This window comes from Scyliorhinus canicula, chromosome 12, assembly GCF_902713615.1.
Source record: "Scyliorhinus canicula chromosome 12, sScyCan1.1, whole genome shotgun sequence".
Classification (NCBI taxonomy): domain Eukaryota; kingdom Metazoa; phylum Chordata; class Chondrichthyes; order Carcharhiniformes; family Scyliorhinidae; genus Scyliorhinus; species Scyliorhinus canicula.
In genome coordinates this window covers 145,424,168-145,449,448 of record NC_052157.1, presented here as the reverse complement: position 1 = coordinate 145,449,448, position 25,281 = coordinate 145,424,168, and the positions used below count along the sequence as shown (strand labels likewise).

General features: G+C 44.9%; 2 protein-coding genes across 8 annotated transcripts in view; both read right to left on the bottom strand.

Annotated features, from left to right (window-relative positions):
- tada2a (transcriptional adaptor 2A) overlaps positions 1-6,715 on the bottom strand; it is a 42,371-nt gene extending 35,656 nt beyond the window's left edge. The window contains exons 1-2 of one of the 3 annotated variants that reach the window (XM_038814390.1): positions 6,474-6,715; positions 281-378 (exon numbers count right to left, since the gene is read on the bottom strand). In XM_038814390.1, the coding sequence (XP_038670318.1) occupies positions 281-378; positions 6,474-6,498 (123 nt within the window). In that variant the 5' untranslated portion in view covers positions 6,499-6,715. Of the gene's footprint in view, positions 1-273; positions 379-6,473 lie in introns of all 3 variants that reach the window. The other 2 variants (XM_038814388.1, XM_038814389.1) reach the window with 2 other exon arrangements.
- Positions 6,716-13,165: 6,450 nt separating this feature from the next.
- Positions 13,166-25,281, bottom strand: part of LOC119974981 (nuclear pore membrane glycoprotein 210-like) — a 236,351-nt gene continuing 224,235 nt past the window's right edge. For 4 of the 5 annotated variants that reach the window (XM_038814382.1, XM_038814386.1, XM_038814385.1 and 1 more), the window contains 2 exons: positions 21,643-21,749; positions 13,166-14,086 (listed from right to left, as the gene is read on the bottom strand). In XM_038814382.1, the coding sequence (XP_038670310.1) occupies positions 13,976-14,086; positions 21,643-21,749 (218 nt within the window). In that variant the 3' untranslated portion in view covers positions 13,166-13,975. The remainder of the gene's footprint in view (positions 14,087-21,642; positions 21,750-25,281) is intronic. The other variant, XM_038814384.1, reaches the window with a different exon arrangement.

Here is a 25,281-nt window from a genome sequence, read left to right as displayed (position 1 = left end):
GGAGAGACGGGTTGCCTCAACATCCTTTAAAAAAGCACCGTGGCATGTCAAACATTCAAGGCTATGGGCCAAGGTGTTGGTAAATGGGATTAGGTAGGCGGTCAGTTGTCTTTTCATGCGTTAGTATAGCACTTGATGTGTCCAAGAGCCTCTTCTGAACTGTATTTTCTGTGAGATGATACTTATAATAGAATACTGCAGTTGAATAACGTTAAAGTAAGCAAGAAAAATGAACCTGTTCCCTGCAGTCTCATACAAACTTTGTTTATGTACCTGTAACAATAAGCAGTGGAGGAGGTCCACAGTCTGCACACTTTATGTAGGGTTCCATCAGATAAGAAGAGCATCCACGACATGGTGGTTGATCAAAGGGATCACCTGAAATAAAATCAGATCAAGATGATTCAGCAATTACCAACTCTGAAAACTGCAAAACATTGCGTATACACGGGCAGCACAGTGGTTAGCACTGTTGGCTCACAGCATCGAGGACCCGTGTTCGATCCCAGCCCCAGGTCACTGCCCGTGTGGAGTTTGCACATTCTCCCTGTGTCTACGTGGTTCTCTCTCCCACAACCCAAAAGATATACAGAGTAGGTGGATTGACCACACTAAATTGCCCCTTATGGGAAAAAAAAGAATTGGGTACTCGAAATGTGTTTAAAAAAAACATATTCACACTATGCATTCATGTCACCAATCAACTTTCGATAAAAGTGTAAGAATGGAATTGCTAAATTTTCATGCAGTCACCCAAGCTACTTCAACACCCACCCCACCTCTTCAGAGTCAGTCTCAGTAAATTGTCAAAGTGGACATGTGAAAAGCATTTAAAACCCATAAAGAGTCATATTGAACTTGAAATGTTAACTCTGTTTCTCTCCAGATGCCACCAGACCTACAGGAGTTTTCGCAGAACTTTCTGTTTTTGTATTTCAGATCTCCAGCATCCACAGTATTTTGGCTTTATGAAAAAAAAACACTCAGCTGCCCAAGTGTAGACTTTCCATCCTTAACAATTTTATGTCTGAAGAGAGTATTTTGAGCTGTGTAACACTGGCCGGAGTATTGGTGGTTACAAGCCTTGTCAGTGGTAGCAGCAGCAGTTTGAGCACTGACAAAGAAATGAAATGAAATGAAAAATCGCTTATTGTCACAAGTAGGCTTCAAATGAAGTTACTGCGAAATGCCCCTAGTCGCCACATTCCGGCGCCTGTTCGGGGAGGCTGGTACGGGAATTGAACCCGCGCTGCTGGCCTTGTTCTGCTTTACAAGCCAGTTGTTTAGCCTACTGTGCTAAACCAGCCTCTATATGGACCTCATGTTAAAGCATAATAATTCAAACTAATTTTAAAACAGTGTCAATATGACAATCAGATTAGTAACAAAAATAATCTAAACACACTTTATTATTACAAATTCTCGTTACCTACATTCTTGAGTTTCTGATTTGGGAATGGGAAATAAAAAGGAAAGACAGTTTATGGGCAGAAAATGCTAGAAATACTCAGCAGGTCTGGCAGAATCACAGAGAAACAAAATTAAAATTTCAGGTTGATGCCCTGTCATCAGAAATGGAAAATGTTAGAGGTTAGCAAATATCGGGGCAGGTAAATGGGGGGAGGATGCGGTAAGAACAATAGCGACGGTCTTTTAAAGGGTGGAAAGCAGGGATTATTAAATGACAAAACATCATTAATTTTATTACTTAATTGCTCCCTGATCCAACCTTGTTAATATTTCACCTTTTATTCTAACCTTCTTTCCCTGCCTCTGATCATGCTTAAAACCTATTCTGTAACTTTTTCCAAGCCTGGCGAAATGTAATTGATCCAAAACACTATTTCTCTCCACAAACATTGTTTATCTTGCTGAGCATTTCTAGCACTTTTAAAAACTTTAGATTTCTAGCATCCGCGATATTTTGCTTTTGTACACAGCATATGGGAGGTACTTCCCCGTTCTGATTTCATTACTTCAGACTCTGTGGAATGGAAAACTAGGTGTTGTTTAAAATTTGGAAGAAAAGTACAGGATTATAAAAAGGTGCTTTGAACATGTGCAGCATTAGTTTTCAAAATGTCCATTTATTTTTCAAAAAAATGGCTTTCAAGGAGATGCAGAAAACTTCAGAATAAAAGTCATAGGTTAGTTATCTGTTTAAAATCCAAACAAACGAGTAGGGTAAACCCGCAACATGTGCCAGGCTCAGCCTGATTCAGTTTAAGGTTGTTCACCGGGCCCACATGACGGTGGCTCGGATCAGCAAATTCTTTGGGGTAGAGGACAAGTGCGCTAGATGCGCGGGGAGGACCAACGAACCACGTGCACATGTTTTGGGCATGCCCTAAGGTTAGGGGGTACTGGGAGGGATTTGCGGGTGTCATGTCCCGGTTATGAAAACAAGGGTGGTGATGAGTCCAGAGGTGGCAATTTTCGGGGTTTCGGAAGACCTGGGAGTTCGGAAGACCTGGGAGTCCAGAAGGAGAAAGAGGCCGATGTTCTGGCCTTTGCTTCCCTGATAGCCCGGCGATGAATACTGCTGGCATGGAGGGACTCAAAACCCCCGAAGACCGAACTATGACTTTCGGACATGTCGAGTTTTCTGGGTATGGAAAAAAATCAAGTTCGCCTTGAGGTAATCTGTACTGGGGTTCGCCCGAAGGTAGAAACCATTCATCAACTTCTTCGCCGGGGGGGGGGGGGGGGGGGGGGGGAGAGAGAGAGAAGGTTAGAGTAGAGTAGGAGGGACAAATAGGCGGGTAGTGCTTATGGGAGAGGAGCAGTTATGTGCACTATGGTTTGGTTGAAGTGTTGGTTTTCCGTTGTTGTTTGCATATTTCTGTAATCTGTAACTGTTTACAATGCCAAAAAATACCTCAATAAAATTGTTTGTTAAAAAAAAATCCAAACAAACATGTGGTTTTGTGGCTGGTAATAAAAGGTACATTCAAAAATGTGGCAGGGAAGAAGGGCAGAATCAATACAAGAGGACACAGCAATTTGCAGTGAGAGGGTTTTAATTACTTTTTCCTTTTTATATCTATCTATTCATACCACAGAAACCCCTCCAGGTTGAATATATTTTTCCCACCTATAAAGTCTGAGTAGTGATCTGATTGCATTAGAGGATACTGCAAATTAGGGTTAATCCTTCAACATCTGAATTTTATTTTGATGGGATGAGGAGGGTGTTAAGGAATGGCCCACCTTCTCTGATAATTATCTCATGGAAGCAGTAGTAATGCAGGAAATAAAAAAACAAAAACATTGGAAATCATAAATATCCTCCCCACAGATGCTGGCTGACCTGCTGGGTTTGCTGCTTTTGTGTTTCGGTAAATTTATTTCAGAATATGACTTGCATATATGGGATAAAGTTTATTTACAGGGCGAAGGAAAGAGAGATACAGAAGCAGGTGGGAAGTAGAGTGGGAGGAGACTTGTGTGCTCTATAATAATTTGCAGAGACCTGTTTTAATTCAAAGTAATTCCATGTAAAAACAAAGTAAATTTACAGGTAAAAAAAAATCTGATCGGTTTGCAAAATAAATTCTCCAATGCCAGATTTCATCCTTAGTCTCCTGAAGTACCTGGTAGCCCTGTAGCATTGTGTGAACCTTTGTATTATTTGAGTAAAACAGAAAGATTACTAAACAAAACAAAAATGAAGGGGAGGGAAGAACAGGCCCTCGGGCGGCACTGTCTCTTCACAGCTCCAGGCTCGATTCCCGTCTTGGGTCACTGTCTGTATGGAGTCTGCACAGTCTCCCCATGTCTGCATGGGTTCCCTCCAGGAGCTCCGGTTTCCTCCCACAGTCCAAAGACATGCAGGTTAGGTGGATTGGCCTTGATAAAGTGCCCTTGTGTCCAAAAGGGGGTGGGGCTGCTGGGTTACAGGTATGGAGCGGAAGTGTGGGCTTAAGCAGGGTGTTCTTTCCAAGGGTCAGTGCAGACTTGATGGGCCGAATAGCCGTCTTCTGCATTGTAAATTCTATGTCTATGGTGGGGCACTGTAACTAAAACAAATGGCAAAGTAAACTGAACAAGCCAACAGGTCGCTCCTGGGGTGAAGAAGCATCTCAGCCATGTGACATCCACCAGATGTCGAAGGCCTCATGTGTACTTGTGTATATCACATGCTCCTTCTCCAGGGCTTTAATTCAAAGTGCTTCTTTGTGCATTAACCACAAAAGGTAATATTGATCCAATCGGTCTGCTTTGTATGAATACATGGCTCAGAGTGCATGTCGGGGACTTCATTGGGTTGATTTAAAGTCATGTGGAGAATAAGCATGTGAGGGCCCCACTGAAATTTGAATTCAGGATCTCATGTATAGGAGATGGGCTCTTCAACCACAATAAGTCACAGCACGAGGCTGCTCAACCCCAATAAGTCACAGCACCAATCATTTTTGGATTGCTTGATGGGATGTGGACATCACTGGCAGAGATGGATGGCATTTGTTGCCCATCCTGAATCACCCGTGAAATTGCTTAGATTCTTATATGCCTTATTGATTTCATTTGCAAGCCTGCCCACCTCATTCTTTTCCAAAAAAAATTTCACATTGCGCTCTCAAGCAGGAGACGCAGTCGTATGTCATTTATCTGTCTAAAATCAAAACAAACATGTGTTTGTGTGGCTGGATATTAAAAAGGTACATTCAAAAACCCAACAAAATAAAATTCAGATGAAATGAAATGAAAATCGCTTATTGTCACGAGTAGGCTTCAAATGAAGTTACTGTGAAAAGCCCCTAGTCGCCACATTCCGGCGCCTGTTCGGGGAGGCTGTTACGGGAATCGAACCGTGCTGCTGGCTTGCTTTGGTTTGCTTTCAAAGCCAGCGATTAGCCCTGTGAGCTAAACAGCCCCTTGAAAATCGCTTATTGTCACAAGTAGGCTTCAAATGAAGTTACTGTGAAAAGCCCCTAGTCGCCACATTCCGGCGCCTGTTTGGGGAAGCTGGTACGGGAATTGAACCGTGCTGCTGGCCTGCCCTGGTCTGCTTCCAAAGCCAGCGATTTAGCCGTGTGCTAAACCAGCCCCTGACTGTTTATTTATTAAATAAATAAATTTAGAGTACCCAATTCTTTCTTTCCCCACAATTAAGCAGCAATTTAGCACAGACAATTCACCTGCCCTGCACATCTTTGGGTTGTGGGGATGAGACACGGGGAGAATGTGCAAACTCCACATGGAAAGTCACCCAGGGCCAGGATCGAACCCCAGTCCTCAGCGGCAACAGTGCTAACCACTGCACTACCATCCTGATGTTGAAAGACGATGGTGTTTTGCCGGATCCTATTATGAAAAATATGCAAGTCGGCTCTCAGATTATCTGGTCATTATCAAACTTTTTTTTTCTTTTATAAATTTAGAGTACCCAGTTCATTTTTTTCTAATTAAGGGGCAATTTAGCATGGCCAATCAACCTAGCCTGCACATCTTTTGGATTATGGGGGCAAAACCCACACAAACACAGGGAGAATGTGCAAACTCCACACAGACAGCGACCAGAGTCAGAATCGAACCTGGCTAACCCACTGCGCCACAGTGCTGCCCCATCATTATCAAACTTGCTGTGTGCAAACAAGACTGCCTGGTTTCCTCCACAGCAACAACATCTCAAAAGCGTTTTCTGGTTTATTTCAGATTGCCAGTATATTGCTTTTTAAAAAAAAACTACTTATCAGAGTTACAAAGCCAGAGCTCAGAGTGTGGACAGGGGCATCCAGCTCCTTGTCTGCTCCAAAATCCAATTCAAGTGGAATCCAATCCACCGTTCCAAGGGAGACATATCAGATCCCGGCATCACACTTGACCACGCTCAATCTTAGCAAAAAGGGCTATTTGCCTAGTTGCAGACTTGTTGCCCCACCCACACACCCAGGTTGAGGCGAGGCCAATCTGGCCGCTCGCCTGCATTTCCCCTCCAGCGCCATTAGAAGCGAGAGAGAGCAATAATACGCGGCACACGTGGCGTCTTGTGTTGACTTGGGAGGTAGGGAGCTGGCTGGACAGCCTTCCTAGTTTGCAGCGCTCTCTTTTATGTTTTTTCCCCCCTCTCTCTACAAAATGAGTTAAGGGGGCGAGGAGCAGAAGAGGGCTGGAATTCCATCTGAACAAAGGCGGGGACGGTTCATCCATGGTGGAGGAAGAGGATCAACCTGCCGGCGGATGGAAGGTCGCCTCTCCCGACTTAACGATTCATACTTTTAAAAACAAATTGCTCCGCTATCCGGGCTGCCATTTCTGATGATTTATTTTCCGCCCACACATTTGTTTTCTTCTTCCACATCGCACGTTGGGTGGGTGGGGGGGGATTTTTATTCGGAAAAACAAACAAAATAAATTCGCCCCTCAGCCCATTCAATTCTCGGCTGGTGGTCAGCACCCAGGCCTGAGGAAAGGCCCGATGCTCCAGCCGGCCATCCCTCCCCGATGGTGGCGGGCCGGGGGCTACTCACTGCCGAACGGCGCCAGTCGGTCCATGCTTGACAAAAGCGGCGCCGACAATAGGAGTCGGAAAATTAAACCACGGTGACGATCCAGCCCCGATACTTTCTCGATACTTGTGTTTTTTCTCTCTCTCTCACTTTCCCCCTCTATCTCTCTCCTGGTGTTTTATTGCGGGACCGGCGCGGCTCCCTCACTGGCCGACTCGCCGCTCTCCGTTTGCCGCCATTTTATCCCCACTCCGCAAGATGGCGCCCGACGTCACTCAGGATGATTGGCAGCCGCCTGAGCCAATCGGCATCCCCCCCGCTAGCCCCGCCCCCTCCATTGAAACTCGGTGCTCACCCGGTGTTGGACTGAGAGCTGAAAAGGCTATTCACGTTGGCTGAGCCGATTCGGGCTCCTTTCACCTGATGCATACACCTCCACGGATATCCCTGCTGGGTCAGGAGACCATTCGGCCCCTCAGGCTTGCACTGAACAGCGGTGGTTAGCACTGCTACTGCATAGCAGCAGGGATCCGGGTTCAATTCCAAACTTGGGTGACTGTGTGGTGTCTGTGCGTTCTCCCCGTGTCTGCGTGGGTTTCCTCTAACAGTCCAAAGATGTGCAGGTTAGGTGGATTGAAAATGAAAAAGGTTTATTGTGGTAAGTAGCCATGATGTGGAGATGCCGGCGTTGGACTGGGGTGAGCACAGTAAGAAGTCTTACAACTCCAGTCCAACATATAGAAGCACAGTGGGCTAAACAGCTGGCTTGCAAAGCAGAACAAGGCCAGCAGCGCGGGTTCAATTTCCATACCAGCCTTCCTGAACAGGCACCGGAATGTGGCGACTAACTTCATTTGAAGCCTACTTATGACAGTAAGAAGTCTTACATCACCAGGTTAAAGTCCAACATGTTTGTTTCACCTGAGGAAGGAGCAGTGCTCCGAAAGCTAGTGTTTGAAACAAACATGTTGGACTTTAACCTGGTGTTGTAAGACTTATTACTGTCATAAGTAGGCTTCAAATGAAGTTAGTCGCCACATTCCGGTGCCTGTTCAGGAAGGCTGGTATGGGAATTGAACCCGTGCTGCTGGCCTTGTTCTGCTTTACAAGCCAGCTGTTTAGCCCACTGTGCTAAACCACAGTAATTTCATTGCAGTGTTAATGTAAGCCTACTTGTGACAATAAAGATTATTATATGCAAACTGCGATGCAATTGCAACTGAGAAAGACCAGTGGATTCTGGAAAGATTTCTATTGCATCTTTCGTGGCCTCCGGAATTCTTGAAGCACTTCTCACTGCCATTTAAGTACTCTTCGAGAACCATTTCGAATGGCAAAGTCCCACAACTGGAAGCAAAATAAATGACGACGTCAATCTGTTTTTCATGGTGTTGAGTGGGATAAATGCCCTCCCTCCTCCAGAAAGCCATTTGATGTAAAATTGGAGCCAATGTTTGAATACTTTTATCTTTATTTGTAGAGTTACACATTACAAGCATACACCTCTGAAACCAACAGTTTTAGTCTGTGACTAATCACAGGATCAAATACATCTCAAATGAATGCCCACTGTCCACACAAAACAAATATATTAACAGCTACCATTATCCCTCTGAAACTGACCATAACCTCAGGATATCACTGTTAGGAATTTAAAGAGATTGACGGTGAACTTGAGATGAAAACAAATTAACAGACAAGTAACAAGATTAGCAGGTGTCTAGAGACATTGAGGTTCAAATGACCTTTACCAGAGATCAGTGGGGCTATAGAAATCATAACTTCTAAAAGCAAGGAATTTGAGATTTAGTCAGTCGAATCCAGAGGGTGTGATATCAAAGAGACTGAACAGAATAACTGCTAGCACCCTTATTGGGGAAGCAGGCTAGTTCTACATACAACAGACAGGTCTATTCCATCTATAATTCAAGCCATGAAGACCTGTTCCATCTGATGTTTAGAGCCATGGCAGATATTCTCTAAAAGTCATAGTTTTGTGTCTTTGTTGAACCAGGGAAGACACGTGTTCCCAGATCTGGTCACCTAACTCGTATTGTGGTAACTATTCGCTGGTTTTGACCTAGAGAATTGGATGATGCTTGGAAAAAGGGGTGTCTCAATTCAAAGAACGTGCATATTCTGGCAAGAAGAGGTAACCAGATAAATGGTGTGTCTAGTTATTCATATACTTAAGTGTCACAATGTATATTAGTCTTGTGTCGTGCTTTTTTCTTTTACTTTAATAAATATTCTTCATTAGTTGTATACACAACAAATCGTCTGGCTCCTCACTGGGTTGTACATTGTTCCTCATATTATTCCAAACAAATGTACACCAGTGCTTCAAATTATCCTTCGGGCTTTGGGACACTCTCGCAGGTAGCATCAGTGGGGTGCATAATACAATCACAGATTTGCAAAGAAATCCTGAACTTGTAGTATGTCCCTCAGGGCTCCAACAGAGGAGTGCACCTGCCAACCCCTCCAAAGCTGCTAACCATGAAATCAACGAGAACTTTGATATTCCCATTTACTCAGTATTGTTAGAGACACTGGTGTGATTTACTGGCCGCTTCCCGCAGGAATCGGGACGAGCACAGTGGCGCAGTGGTTAGGACTGCTGCCTCACGGCACCGAGGACCCGGGTTTGATCCCGGTTCTGGGTCACTGTCCGTGTGGAGTTTGCACATTCTCTCCATGTTTGTGCAAAAATGTGCAAGCTCGGTGGATTGGCCACGCGAAATTGCCCCTTAATTGGAAAAAAATAATTGGATACTCTAAATTTATTTTAAAAAAGGAATCGGGACGAGAGGCCTCTCCCAGGATTCCTGATGGTCATTATGCCTGGCTCACTTAATTCTGCCAACGCTAGATCTAACCAGTCCCAGTCATCTACTGGCCTTGCCAAGACCACCCCAGTAGGGCACTGTATAGCACTGAAGCCCACTAACGGGGACCAGGTGGAATGACACTTGGGGAGGTCTCCCAGGTGAATGGCGGCCCCCGGGTGCTTGGTACCTGAGCAGGGTGGCACCTTGGCACAGCTGATGCTACCCAGGCACTGCCGGCCCAGTACCCAGGGATATCAGGTTGGCAGTGCCCCAGTGGCATTTTGCTCTCGACGGGGATGCCCTGTCCATATGAGGTGTAGTCTCGGCGTGTCGAGAGATCGGGCGCCATTTTCAAAAAGCCAAGCTCCTCAGTGCAGGAAATGCAGCCTCGGCAGTGTTCCCCGCTGAGGCCCAAGAAAAAAAGCGCCGAGGCCCGGCGCTAGAAGCACTGGCAACGACCCTGCTAATCCTGCCCAAAATAGACTCTGTTTTTGATTAGATCATGACCCCCATAAAAAATCCACGTTGTCAATTGGATGCAACTAGGTTTTTAATATGATTAATAAAATTAGATGAACAGAATTTCCATTGAAAAAATATATTTTTGTTCGTGGAGTGCTGACAGATGATTAAATAGTAATTTTAAAAAGTTTAATTATTCAAAATCTTTTACCTCCTGCCTTCACCTCGTGTATGTTCCAATATTTAATTTGCCCTACACTCATACAGCACGGAAATGGGCCCTTCATGTCTATGTCGAACATCAAATACCAATCTATGCTGGCACTTGGTCCATAGCCTACAATGCCGTGGCGATTTAAGTGCTCGTCCAGACGCTTTGTAAATGTTGCAAAGACCACCTGCCTCTACCATCCTTTAAGGCAGCGCGTTCCATATTTGAAATGAATGAAATTGAAATCGCTTATTGTCACGAGTAGGCTTCAATGAAGTTACTGTGAAAAGCCCCAAGTCGCCACATTCTGGCGCTTGTTCGGGGGGGGGGGGGGGGGGGGGGGCACGTACGGGAATTGAACCGTGCTGCTGGCCTGCCTTGGTCTGCTTTAAAAGCCAGCGATTTAGCTTTTACAGCAGACCAAGGCAGGCCAGCAGTACGGTTCAATTCCACTTCCCTCGGGATGTAAAAACGTTTCCTCAGGTCCCCTCTAAACCACGCACACTTTACCTTAAACCCATATCCTCTGGTCTTAGATACGGGTCATTTTTTTAAATTTTAGAGCTTTTTGTTTTCTGTTTGTGGGAGTCCGGGGTAGCTGCTAAAAGTATATTTTTTTTAACGTGATTTGCTATTTGGATAACCCGATAACCTCACTTTTTCTCCATGCTGCAATCAGTTGCAGTATTGCTGCATGATCGTGGAGCTGAAATTTCCATCAGAGATCACACAAGATCTCTCAGTGAGACTTGCATTGTGGTTAATAGCAATCATCCTTGCTTTGCATCTGTCTCCGAACTTGCAGCCAATAATTGAAATGCCAGCTTAGATTGTGCTGAACTCTGAATTTAGAGAGGCGAGGATGCGAGCATTCAGCCAGAACGAACACATGATGCTACATAAATGCTATAATGCTGCAATTTATTCTTCAATATTGGTATGTTGTAAACATACTTTTGTTTGGTCATCTGGTGCATGGAAAGTACAATATCACAATATGGGTACGGCCATGTGAGGGAGTGGCAAAGAGGCAAACATGTCCCTTTCTGTTTCTGCATGGGTAATATCACCTAACATCCCCATTCCAAATGCCTGAATTACTCTAAACTTAATCACCTTCTGTTATCTGATTGTAATGCTCTGCCAAACAAACAAAAAATCTGCTGAAAATATCATAAGGAGAAACGTGGAGATGAATCTGAGGAAGTCAAAGGTAAAACCTGAAGTAATTCCGGATGTCTGTTTGTTTTCACCCTGATCATGCTAAAAATGAACCATCCACATATCTCTGAGACCCCCCAAGTGTAAGGGATATCAATGCCCATATTAATTACAATGGTGGTTAAAAACATCAAACATGCAAAATCCAAAATTAAACAGAAATGTTGGAAATATGTGACAGGTCAACAATAAGTTTGAGGACTCTTTTTGCTGCTTGTATCCTTTTGCTGTGACTAGGCTGCCATCTGCTGGCTATCTCATTCACCTTGATACCTTTCGAACTTTCCAACTTTGTGTTCCCTGTGTACAACTTTGCCCAAGAGTTCACCGCCAGAAATTTGGCTGTGCATATCTAAATGATCCATAAATCCTGAGCAGCACATATCACAATTCATGAAAACATCTTTCCAGTGAGGGTCTCAGGGGAGCACTAAGTCAGAAATTACCCCAATAATTTCCAAGGCTGCAGTACCACATTCCTTTTATTATATTATTTAAAATTAACATCAAAGTCTTTACTGTTTGGGGAGTTTGTGCTTCTGCTTTGTGCATTTCCCCCCTCAATTTTAGATGTGGGCTTGTTCTGATTTAACCGAACAAAGTATGCAAAGCACAGTTGCCAAGTTGACTGAAGGTGAAGTCTCAGTCTGCAACACTTCCGAAAATCACTGGAAAGAGTAGCTGTGACAAATAGCTGGATATCTCCGTATGGAAGTATAAGCTCGAGAGGGCTGTGACAGTCAATGTAAGCTTTGTTGTCAAGTCTAATCTATAACTTAACGGTTAATGTGCCACTGATAAATTACATTGTTAAAGTAATTGTTAAAAATTACAGTGCTAAATTAAAAGTGACTCAGGATATATTCGTTTACATGCCTTGGATCATCCAGTAATTAAGAATTCCTTTAGGGGTAATCCATTCAGCTGATTTTCAGAAGTCACCACATGAGAAAATAGTGCATTTGAAGTCTAAAGGTGTGAAATCTGGGGCAATGCACCATTAGAGAAATGTGGATGATTTAAATTTTCTTGCTTTGCATCTGAGGCATCATGGGTGAAACCTATCCTACTAGACAGTAATGGAATGTATTGGAAAGACAAATTAACAGCATTTTAACAACGCATTCGAAACACAGCACCTGCAACTGTGCAGCATTCTCTCAGTTCTGCACAGGACCTGATCATTGTGCTCAAGTCCGAGAATGGGACTTGAACCCACAACTTCTTACTTAGAGGCAAGATCAGTGCTATTGACTCAGCCGTTGCTGACACCGAAAAGGCCAGTCAGAATGAGTTATTGAATGTTGTGCTGTGGAATTCTACCCTACCTGAATTTGGTGAAAAGGAAAGAGATTTGGTAGAGAAGAGGAAAGAAAATTCTATGACTACTGCAACTTTTAATTTTTTTGTTGTTGGAAACATATTCAACATAACAGTATCCAAATGAGCATAAACATACATGTGTTTAATTATTCTGAGCACTAAGTATCTCCATATGAAAACAAAACTGAAGATTCTCACATTTCTGACAGCTGCAGCTGAGCCAGTGGGGGAAAATGGCAACACCCAGGAGAAGTAGCCTTTTTAAAGAGACACACAAGAACATGAGTAATGGCATTTATGAGACGTGGGCGTCGCAGGAGTCCAGATGGCAAATTTCCTTCCCTAAAGGACATTAGCGAAAAGTCCATCATGGACTTTTAATTTCAGTTGAGTTTAAATTCCATCACCTAACATGGTGGGATTCGAACCGGGGTCCTCAAACGATTACGAGTCTCTGGATTACTAGTCCATCGACAATACCACTATGCCACTGCCTTCCCTTGGCGAGCTGTGCCTATTCTTAGTGATATATGAACAATATGGAAATAAGTGTTATTTGGCCTATAAAGCTCCCAGGCTAGAACAAGTAGCATTTGAAATGAGACTGAACTATTTACAGCTCTTGTATGATAGAAGTCAGATGCACTGAATTCAGATATCAAACATTTTAAGTACCATAATACAAATTTTAATGTGAAGACATAACACATATAAGCAACCTTAAACAATGTACAGAAATAGAAAATACGTGAGTTTTACAACAATCAAAATTCAAACTCTGTTCCACAGGACCAAATTTTATTATGTTAATAGATGAAAAAGTTTAGCATGGCTGAAATCCGTGCATCATGCAACTTCCATTCACCAACCTAAAAACAAATACAAAAAAGCGAACAAAGCTAAAACAATTGATTGCCAAAATGTATATTCTCAAATTACAAAATGCAACAATGAGCCACAATATGCAGTGTGTGGATATTATTTTGATTCTTTGCAGGGTACGGTGATTGTTCATTAGCCACTCATGCAGTGTGACCACCTAAAAGTTTGATTAAAAAGAAAATGGCCAGTGCTGTGTAATTTGTGTATGTAAATTACATTCTCCACAGCACACACCAATTATTATTGGCTTGAAATCCACAGGAATCATGCTAATTTATGCCACTAAATTTTGCCGAAGTACATTTTCCTTTTCAAAACAGATTATAATTCAGGTTTTAACTGGTGATGAAGACCATATTTCTAGGATAATTCCCATGGGTTACAAGAAACACAGATGGTGTGTTTCATCATACCCTGAAGTAAAAATATTTAACATAACTGTCTTAAATGCAGTCAAGTGTCATAATTCAAATGTCTGTTAATAAAAAAAGAACTATGTAATGAGGACAAGATTGAATTTGTTGCTCCATTTTGCTAAATCTGAAACACAACTGACAAAAATGAAGCCACATTTGCACAAGCAATTCTAACTGCTAAATACTGACTGCACTGGCCTCCCATGAATGTTTGTTAGCGCACGCTCCACAGCCAGGACTGTAGATATCGCCTTCGGGGATTACTACATGGAGGTGCTGAACTGTAACCTATAAAACAAAAACAAAAAAGACTAATTAAGAATCATATTCCTGCTTTAGTGTATATATAATACAACCGCATCATATTTTCATTTGACAGAATAGGTTTTAACTTATAACTGATTTACGAAGATATTCTACTTGAATTTCATTTTAATCAGCTCATTCATGTTTTGCATTTATCTTTATATTCTTCCTGTCTACTGAACATCCCCCTTTACCTAATCTATTTCTATACCAGTTTTAAAATATTAAGAAACGTACATCTACTTCCACTCCTGTTAACTTTTCTATCATAAAGCCTGTGCCAATTTCTGTAATACAAACTGTCTTGTGTGAACACATGATGCTGTACTTGCACTGAGGAAGAAATTGGTTCCCTGAACACAGTGGCGGTAAAGACTACCACACCAAAACTGATATGCACGAGGACCACTCTAAAGTGTTCCTCTCAGGTCTTCATGAAGCCAGTCACGCCTCAGGAGGCAATGCACCAGTCCTCAAAGAGGATAAAAATTGACTGGCGAGGATGCTGTTCATACCATGATGAATCAAAGGGAAAGGCAGTAAATGTGATAAGGAGAAAGGCAAGCACTGGTCCATTGTTTCAATGTGCTCCTCCAAGTTCCACATTCAGCATTCAGTGCTGTTTCCGGTCTGAGAAAGCTGAATGCAGCAAGCACTAAACCCACTTAAACTGAAGACTACTTTTGGTTTTGGCTCTCTGTATGTAATTCTATGGAATCAACTAGTTATGTATCTACTTTTTATATTAAGTGTCAGTTAAGTGGAGTAGAAGCAGAAGCAGTCTCTCTTCTGTTTCACGTTCAAATTCATTAAGTTGCTTTTCAATGCATCACTGAGGGATGTGTTGCATTTTCAAAGTGCTTCCTTTTCCAACCCTGATTAGATCCATTGAATAGCAGAGTTCTCCTGGTAACCTCACCAACATTTCTCCCTCAACCAACACCACTACAGAAACCGGCCATACATCTGTTTATTTTTGATCTTGTTGTCATAGAGAGCCATACAGTACAGAAGAGGCCAGTCAAGCCATCAAATCTGCACCAACAAAACACTATATCTACACTAATCCCACTTTGCCGCACTTGGCCCATAACCTTGAATGTTATGACATTTCAATAGCTTGTCTACGTGCTTTTTAAAGGTTGCGAGGTTTCCCGCCTCCACCGCCCTCCCAGGCAGTATATTCCAGACTGCCACCATCCTCTTTCAGGGGATATATCCACGTGCTCTTGGAGAAAATTATTTTCTTCAAATACCATGGGCAGCATGGTAACACAGTTGCTTCACAGCTCCAGGGTCCCAGGTTCGATTCCCAGCTTGGGTTACTGTCTGTGTGGAGTCTGCACGTTATCCCCATGTCTACGTAGGTTTCATCCGGGTGCTCCGGTTTCCTCCCACAGTCCAAAGACGTGCAGGTTAGGTAGATTGGCCATGATAAATTGCCCTTAGAATCCAAAAAGGTTAGCCGGGGTTACTGGGATAGGGTGGAGGCGTGGGCATAAGTAGGATGCTCTTTCCAAGAACCAGTGCAGACTCACCAGGCCGAATGGCCTCCTGCACTGTAAATTCTATGATTCCTGTTGCTCACCTTAAAATGATGTCCCCCTCATTATTGACCCTTTAACTAACGGGAACAACTGCTTCCCATCCATCCTGTCCGTACTTCTTATAATCTTATACACCTCAATCAGGTCCCCGCTCATCCTTCTCTGTTCCAAAGAAAACAGCTCAAAATTATCCAGCCTCGCAAATGCTCCATTCCAGGCAAACATCCTGGTGAAGCCCCTCCAATGCTTTTTCATGCCCCCTCTTTACTCTTCTAATTGAATTCTTAAGTTCCCCCCTGCACTTTTTTTATTCTACTAAGGCCTCTGCTGACTTTCTCCCTTTGCACCTGCTAAAAGCCTCTCTTTTATTTTTTATCCAGTCCTGACTATTCCTCGACATCCAGAGTTCTCTCGGCTTGGTCCTCCTACATTTCACCCTAAAGGGAACATATTGGGTCTGTACTCCTTTCCTTTTGTATTGCCGTTGTAATCACTAAAATGCTCCCCCATTGCCACCATGAACACCTGCCCAGTCATGTTGCCCAGGAATAGATCTAGCACTGCGCAGTCCCTTGTTGGACCATCCACAAATTAACATAAAAGTTTCTTGAATATATTTCAAGAAATCTGCCCCTTTAAACACTTTACACTATGACTATTCCAATTAATGTTCGGAAGTTGAAATCCCCAAATATAATTACCCTGTCATTATTATTTTAACATACCTCAGTGAATTGTCTACATATCTGTTCCTCTATTGCCCTCTAACAGTTTGGGGGCCTATAGCAATGTGACTGCCCCCTTGTTGTTCCTAAGCTCTTAACCACAAAGCCCCGTTTGAAGACCCTTCCAAGATACCGTCCCTCTTTTTTTTTTAAAAATAATTTTTATTGGAATTTTTTACAGAAAATATAACAAGTATAGCAAAAAGCAGTAATATGCAACTAACAGCCCCATAACACCCACAATTCCCCTCATACCGTAACATCACATGTATCACATTCCCCCCCCACCCCCCCAAACAAGAGAACTTAACCATAAATTAAAATGAGATAAATCAAATTTAAATAAAATAAGCCAACATAATCAACGTCCCCCCCCCCCCCCCCCCCCCCCCCGGGTTGCTGCTGCTACTGTCCCAGTACCCTATCGTTGAGCCAGAAAGTCGAGGAAAGGTTGCCACCGTTTAAAGAACCCTTGCACCGATCCTCTCAGGGCGAATTTAACCTTCTCAAGCTTAATGAAGCCCGCCATGTCATTGATCCAGGTCTCCACGCTTGGGGGCCTCGCGTCCTTCCACTGTAGCAAAATCCTTCGCCGGGCTACTAGGGACGCAAAGGCCAGCACACCGGCCTCTTTCGCCTCCTGCACTCCCGGCTCTACCCCAACCCCAAAGATCGCGAGTCCCCATCCTGGCTTGACCCTGGATCCCACCACCCTTGACACCGTCCTCGCCACCCCCTTCCAGAACTCCTCCAATGCCGGGCATGCCCAGAACATATGGGCATGGTTCGCTGGACTCCCCGAGCACCTGGCACACATATCTTCACCCCCAAAGAATCTACTCATCCTCGTCCCAGTCATGTGGGCCCTATGCAGCACCTTGAATTGGATGAGGCTAAGCCGCGCACACGAGGAGGAAGAATTTACCCTCTCCAGGGCATCAGCCCATGTCCCGTCTTCGATCTGTTCCCCCAGTTCCCCCTCCCACTTCGTTTTCAGCTCCTCTACTGACGCCTCTTCCACCTCCTGCATAAGCTTGTAGATATCGGATATCTTCCCCTCCCCGTCCCAGACCCCCGAGAGCACCCTGTCACTCACCCCCTTCGCGGGGAGCGCAGGGAATCCCTCCACCTGCCGTCTAGCAAATGCCTTTACCTGCAGATATCTAAACATGTTTCCCGGCGGGAGCCCAAATTTCTCCTCCAACTCCCCCAGGCTCGCAAACCTTCCGTCGATAAACAGGTCCCTCAGCTGTCTAATGCCCGCTCTATACCATCCCCGAAATCCCCCATCCATGTTCCCCGGGACGAACCTATGGTTCCCCCTTAACGGAGCCTCCATCGAGCCCCCCACTTCTCCCCTATGTCGCCTCCACTGCCCCCAAATCTTGAGGGTAGCCACCACCACCGGACTCGTGGTATACCTCGTGGGAGCGGCCACAGCGCCGTTACCAGGGCCCCCAGGCTTGTATCCCCACAGGACGCTCTCTCCATCCGTTTCCATGCTGCCCCCTCCCCCTCCATCACCCACTTACGCACCATCGACACGTTGGCCGCCCAGTAGTACCCCGAGAGGTTGGGCAACGCCAGCCCCCCCCCATCCCTACTCCGCTCCAAGAAGACCCTCTTCACCCTCGGGGTGCCATGCGCACAAACAAATCCCATGATGCTGCTGGTCACCCTTTTAAAAAAGGCCCTAGGGATAAAGATGGGCAAGCACTGGAAGAGGAACAAGAACCTCGGGAGAACCGTCATTTTGACGGATTGCACTCTGCCCGCCAGCGATAGCGGCACCATGTCCCACCTTTTAAATTCCTCCTCCATCTGTTCCACTAGTCTGGTGAAGTTAAGCTTATGAAGAGCCCCCCCAACTCCTGGCCACCTGCACCCCCAGGTACCTGAAACTCTTCACTGCCCTCCTGAAGGGGAGCCTCCCAATTCCCTCCTCCTGATCTCCCGGGTGCACTACAAATACCTCGCTCTTTCCTAAGTTCAGCTTATAGCCCGAGAAGCCCCCAAATTCCGCTAACAGTTCCATCACCCTCGGCATTCCCCCCTCTGGGTCCGCCACATATAACAGCAGGTCGTCCGCATACAGCGATACCCGGTGCTCCCCCCCCCGCACCAGACCCCTCCACTTCCCTGACTCCCTCAACGCCATGGCCAATGGTTCAATCGCCAGTGCAAAGAGCAGGGGGGACAGGGGACACCCCTGCCTGGTCCCACGATAAAGCCTAAAATACTCCGATCTCCTTCCATTTGTGACTACACTCGCCATCGGCGCCGCGTAAAGCAGCCTCACCCATTTGATGAATCCCTCCCCAAATCCAAACCTCTCCAGCACCTCCCATAGGTACCCCCACTCAACTCTATCAAACGCCTTCTCTGCATCCAGCGCCACCACTATCTCCGCCTCCCCCTCCACTGCCGGCATCATGATAACATTGAGCAGTCTCCGCACATTCGTGTTGAGCTGCCGCCCCTTGACAAACCCTGTCTGATCTTCATGAATTACCTCTGGCACACAATCCTCTATCCTGGTAGCCAGGATCTTCGCCAGCAACTTAGCGTCTACGTTAAGGAGTGAGATAGGCCTATATGATCCGCACTGCAAGGGGTCCTTATCCCGTTTTAGGATCAAAGAGATCAGTGCCCGCGACATCGTCGGGGGCAAAGCCCCCCCCTCCCACGCCTCATTGAAAGTTCGCACCAGCAGGGGACCCACCAAGTCGGCATATTTTTTGTAAAATTCTGCCGGGAACCCGGCCGGCCCCGGGGCCTTACCTGACTGCATTTGACCGATCCCCCTGACTAGCTCCTCCAACTCTATCGGCGCCCCCAGCCCCTCAACCAGCCTCTCTTGAACCCTTGGGAAACATAGCCTGTTCATGAAGCTCTCCATCCCTTCTCTCCCCCCCCGGAGGTTCCGACCGGTACAATCCCTCGTAAAAGTCCCTGAAGACCCCGTTTACTTCTGTCCCCTTCTGCACTACATTTCCACCCCCATCCTTCACTCCCCCAATTTCCCTAGCCGCATCTCGCCTGCGGAGCTGATGCGCCAACATCCTGCTCGCCTTCTCTCCATACTCATATACCGCGCCCTGCGCCCTCCTCCACTGTGTCTCCGCCTTTCTGGTGGTCAACAAGTCAAAATTGGCCTGCAACCTGCGCCGTTCTCCCAGCAACCCTTCCTCCGGTGCCTCCGCATATCTCCTGTCCACCTCCAGAATCTCTCCCACCAGTCTCTCCCTCTCCTTCCTCTCCCTCCTTTCCCTGTGGGCCCGGATGGAGATCAGCTCCCCCCGGATCACTGCTTTCAGAGCCTCCCAGACCATCCCCACCTGGACCTCCCCCGTATCATTGGTATCCAGATACCCCTCAATGCTTCTCCGAACCCTCTTACACACCTCCTCCTCCGCCAGCATCCCCACATCCAGGCGCCAGAGTGGGTGCTGGTCCCGTGCCTCCCCCATCTGATACCGTCCCTCTTTACTGCTATAACTGACTCCTTAATTAATAATGTGCCACCACCTCCTCTTTTACACCCTTACCCATCTCACCAGAAGAAAGTTGAGTTGCCAGTTCTGCCCCTCCCTCAACTACGTCTTTGTGATGGCAACAATATCACAGATCCACACGTCGATCTACATCCTTGACTCATCCTTTTAATTAAGGGGCAATTTAGTGTGGCCAATCCACCTACCCTGCACATCTTTGGGTTGTGGGGGCGAAACACGGAATGTGCAAACTCCACACGGACAGTGACCCAGAGCCAGGATCGAACCTGGGACTTCGGCAGCTGAGCTAACCACTGCACCACTGTGCTGCCCTTACTCATTGGTCTTACCTATAATACTCTTAGCATTAAAGTAGAGAACATCCAGCCTTGTCTTACTCCCTAGGGACTCAACATGGCTGAACTCCCTCTGGCTTGGTTCCTTTAATGTGTATTGTACTAACGCTCTGTGCCCCTCCCCCTGTTAAACTAATTTTAAACTCCTCCCAAAAGAACTAGCAAACCCAACCGCAAGGACGGTGGTCCCATTCTTGTTTAGGTGCAGACCGTTCCACTTGTACAGGTCCCACCTTCCCCCAAAACATTCCCAGTGTTACAGTAATCTAAAACCCTCCCTCTTGCACCAACTTAGGAGTTACATATTCATCTGCCCTATTCTCCTATTTCTGTACTCGCTAGCATGTTGCACCAGGAGAAACCCAGCGATTACAACCTTTAAGGTCCTGCTTTTTAGCCTGCTGCCTAGCTCCCTGAATTCTTGATGCAAGATCTCATCCTTCATTCTACCTATAATTGTTGGTATAAACATGTACCACAACCCGACTGTTCATCTCCCCCCCCCCCCCCCCCCCCTTGGATGCCCTGCTGCCATTCAGTGACATCCCTGACCCCAGGAGGGTAATACGCCACCCTGGAGTCATGTCTGCGGCTGCAGAAATGCCTGTCTGTTCTCCAAACTAACGAATCCCCTATCACTGTTGCTCTTCCTTCTTCCTCCCCTCCTATACAGGCAGGCCACTTGTGGAGCCACAAGCTTGGCTCTGATTGCACTCCCTTGAGGAACTAGTAGCCTTCTAAATTGGAAAACCGATTGTGAGTGGAACCCCAGGGGATTCCTGCACTACCTGCCTGTTTTTCTTCGACTGCCTAGTGGTCACCCTTCTTTCCTCCAGTCCCTTGAGCTGTGGTGTGGCCACCTCTCTAAACGTGCTATCCCCGTAACTCTCAGCCTCACAGATGTGTCACAGTATCTCCAGCTGCTCCTCAAGCGCAAAAACGTGGAGATCAATTTTCTGCCGTTGGGAACACGTCCAGCATCTAGGGTGCCAGATGGTCCATGATTTCCCTCATATGACAGGTCACACATTCCACTCACCTGATATGTCTTAAAACTTAAAAACACGTAATCTTATTTACAAACCTTTAAAATTACTTAGTCTTAAAAGGTACTCCTCTTACCTTAACTTAGTCTCCTTGTCTAATTGTTCTTAGGTTTACTTATTTTTGTATTACTTATTAATTACTTATCACTTTACTTTATTATGCTGACTCTGACTTTCAGTTGTTAAAAAATGTCTGTTGCATTTGTTCTACAATATGAGGATACAGTTCAAAGTGAATTACTGGCAGAGAAACATTGGGATATCCCAACAATGTGTTAAGATGCTATCAAAATGTAAGTTTGATTTATATACAGGATATAGAATACTTCTCAATAAATCTGATGTAAGGATATCCCAAGCTGTTAATCACCTTGTGAAGATGATGTATAAAGAACATAGGAGTGCCTTGTTTGATTGAATTCTCATTTGATCCCACTTCTGACAGAAAACAAATCTGTCCAAAACTAAATGTAACCCCTACATAAAAATGAAATGGTACATGTTTATTGTCGGTCACATTATCTGATCCCTTTAATTGTCACATTGAAATCACTCAGCTCGCAATTGATCTCTCTAAAATATTTGAACAAAACCATCACTTTTTTCAGCTGTTTTATTACTGGACTTATTCACGGTCATTTATGCGAATATATCAATGTTATATTGTTAAACTAATTTTGTTCCTATTCCTACTTAGCCATTTTTCATTTCAGCACCGTGTTCATCTACATGTATTTTTAAAAAAGATCACTGCTGATATTTTTTCATCATTTGTTAATTTTAGGAATAACACAAAATTGGCAACATAACCAGCGGAGTAATAGAAAGCACTGACTCCTCACCTGTGTTTAGTTTAGCTCTGAGGATTATTCCAACTCAAAAAGATGTTAATGAAAGATAGTTGTTAAATTGCCCCTTAATGTCCAAAGATGTGCAGATTAGGTAGGGTTAGGGGGATACGTTGTGGGTCTAGGAGGTGCATGTTTAGAGGGTCGGTGCAGATTTGATGGGCTGAATGGCCTCCTTCTGCACTGTAGCAATTCTATGGTTCTATAGCGGAAAGCAGAGAATGAATAATTTTGTTTAAAGCACAGCAGACATTCTGGTGTCCTCTCTGACTCGGCACTTGGATGTCTAGAGTAAGGAGATGGAGTCCTTGAGAAGTGTGCAGCAATTTGCACCTGCAGAACAAGATTGCCTTGATCCACTACAGTTTGCCTACCACTACAACAGGTACACAGCAGACACCATCTCCCTGGCCCAGCACTCAACCTGAAACACCTAGATAACAAAGACACCTATGTCAGACTCCTATTTATTGACTTTAGCTCAGCCTTCAACACCATTATTCCTACGAAACTCATCTCCAAACTCCGTGGTCTGGCCTCGGCTCCTCCCTCTGCGACTGGATCCTGAACTTCCTAACCCACAGGCCACAGTCAGTAAGGATAGTGTCATGTGAGAATACCTTTAAAAAATGGGTGTTCATAAATGGGTGTGTATATAAATATCTGTGGTGAGAGTACTTTTAAGAAATGGGTGCTTACTACTGCAGTAATGTCAGAGAGTGGGTGGAGCTAGGCTGTCTGCCAGCTTTTTACTTTCGTTTTTGAGCAGGCTGCAGCAGGGTGTGTTTTAGTTTCGTTTTCAGTGTTGGAGCTGAAGCCAGCCAAGCAGGTGTATTGCTGTTCTCTCTGCCATCAAAAGACTATCTCTTGATCATTTGGTGAATTCTGAATTAGAAATGATTTCAGTAGTGACTTTAACCTGATGTGCTTCTGATAAAGGTTTTGTTTTTAAGTCATATGGATGTTAAAAAGGAAAACTTAAAGGTTTACTTAGTGTTGTAGTCTTTGGGGGTTGTATTTGAATTAATGGTTGCTAAGATGTTCACTGTATGTTTAAAAAGGTTAACCGGAGTTCATAGAATAAACATTGTTTTGCTTTTAAAAAAACTTTTCCATTTCTGCTGTACCACACCTGTAGAGTGGGCCGTGTGCTCCCCATACCACAATCTATTAAAAGTTGTGAGTCAGATGAACTCCATGATACACTCTGGGGTTCTCTAAACCCTGGCCCATAACAATAGGCAATAATGCCTCCTCCACGATCATCCTCAACAACGGTGCCCCACAAGGTTGTGTCCTCAGCCCCATATTATACTCCTTATACACTTACGACTGTGTGGCCAAATTCCCCCACCAACTCAATTTTTAAATTTGCTGACGACACTACAGTAGTGGGTCGGATCGCAAACAATGGCGCGACTGAGCACAGGAATGAGATAGAGAATCTGGCGAACTGGTGCAGCGACAATAATCTCTCCCTCAATGTCAACAAAAAGGAGATTGTCATCGACATCAGGAAGCGTAGTGGAGAACATGCCCTTTCTACATCAATGGGAACAAAGTAGAAAGGGTCGAGAGCTTCAAGTTTTTAGGTGTCCAAATCACCAATAACCTGTCCTGGTCCTCCCATGCCGACACTATAGTTAAGAAAGCCCGCCAACGACTCTACTTTCTCAGAAGACTAAGGAAATTTGGCATGTCAGCTACGACTCTCACCAAGTTTTACAGATGCACCATAGAAAGCATTCTTTCTGGTTGTATCACAGCTTGGTATGGATCCTGCTCTGCTCAAGGCCGCAGGAAACTACAAAGGTTGTGAATGTAGCCCAATCCATCACGCAAACCAGCCTCCCATCCATTGACTGTCTACAATTTCAGCTGCCTCGGAAAGGCAGCCAGCATATTAAGGACCCCAGGCACCCCGGACATACTCTCTTCCACCTTCTTCCATCAGGAAAAAAATATAAAAATTTGAGGTCACGCACCAACCAACTCAAGAACAGCTTCTTCCCTGCTGCCATCAGACTTTTGAATGAACCTAAATCATATTAAGTTGAGCTTTTTTCTACACCCTAGCTATGACTGTAACATTATATTCTGCAGTCTCCTTCATTCCCTATGTACGGTATGCGTTGTCTGTCTAGCATGCAAAAAACAGTACTTTTCACTGTATACTAATACATGTGACAATAATAAATCAAATCAAATCAAACTGTTGTAGCTTATTGCCTCATCCTCAACACATGCCAAATCTCTTCACAACCAATGAGAATTTAAGTTCAGCCATTATAACCAAATAACAATCAATTTCCCCAAACAAAAAATGAGATATATGATCACTTCATTTGTTTTTGATTATACTGGGTGCGGGATTCATCCTTGAAAGTGCGACACAGGCCCGTATAGGTCCAGTTTGAAGGACTGCCTTAGAATGCAAGTCGTGATAACCTCTTGGGCACAGGTCTACCTTCTGTGGTTATAAAACAGTTGTACATTGAGCGAGTGGAAACCCTTCCCGTTGATTAAAGGTGCTACCTGGTCTGTGGCAGCTTTGATGGCCAACATGCATTCATTCAGTCAATGATATACTGCCCCTGAGGGAATTCACTGATTGTCCCAAGTTCTACAGACCTCAGTCTGATTTTGATATGTGATGAACATAAGAACTAGGAGCAGGAGTAGGCCATATGGCCCCTCGAGCCTGCTCCGTCATTCAATGAGATCATGGCTGATCTTTTGTGGACTCAGCTCCACTTTCCGGCCCGAACACCATAAACCTTAATCCCTTTATTCTTCAAAAAACGATCTATCTTTATCTTAAAAACATTTAATGAAGGAGCCTCAACTGCTTCACTGGGCAAGGAATTCCATAGATTCACAACCCTTTGGGTGAAGAAGCTGGGGTGGAAGATCCCAGTTATCTCCAGATCGGTGGAGTGACCTTGAGACATAAGAATTCAGGGTCATGATTAATTTCAATGTCACCCAGGAAATGTGTTCCCATTATTTTCCATTAGGCTCAGAGGCTCCATCATAGCTCAGTGAGCTCCTCCTTGGAGAGGTGACACTGCTACTCCAAGGTTTGCAGGAAGCAGAGATGATAAGATCCACTCTAGTGAAGAGCACCTTCTGAGTATGAGAGGCTGGCTACCTGTCCTTCT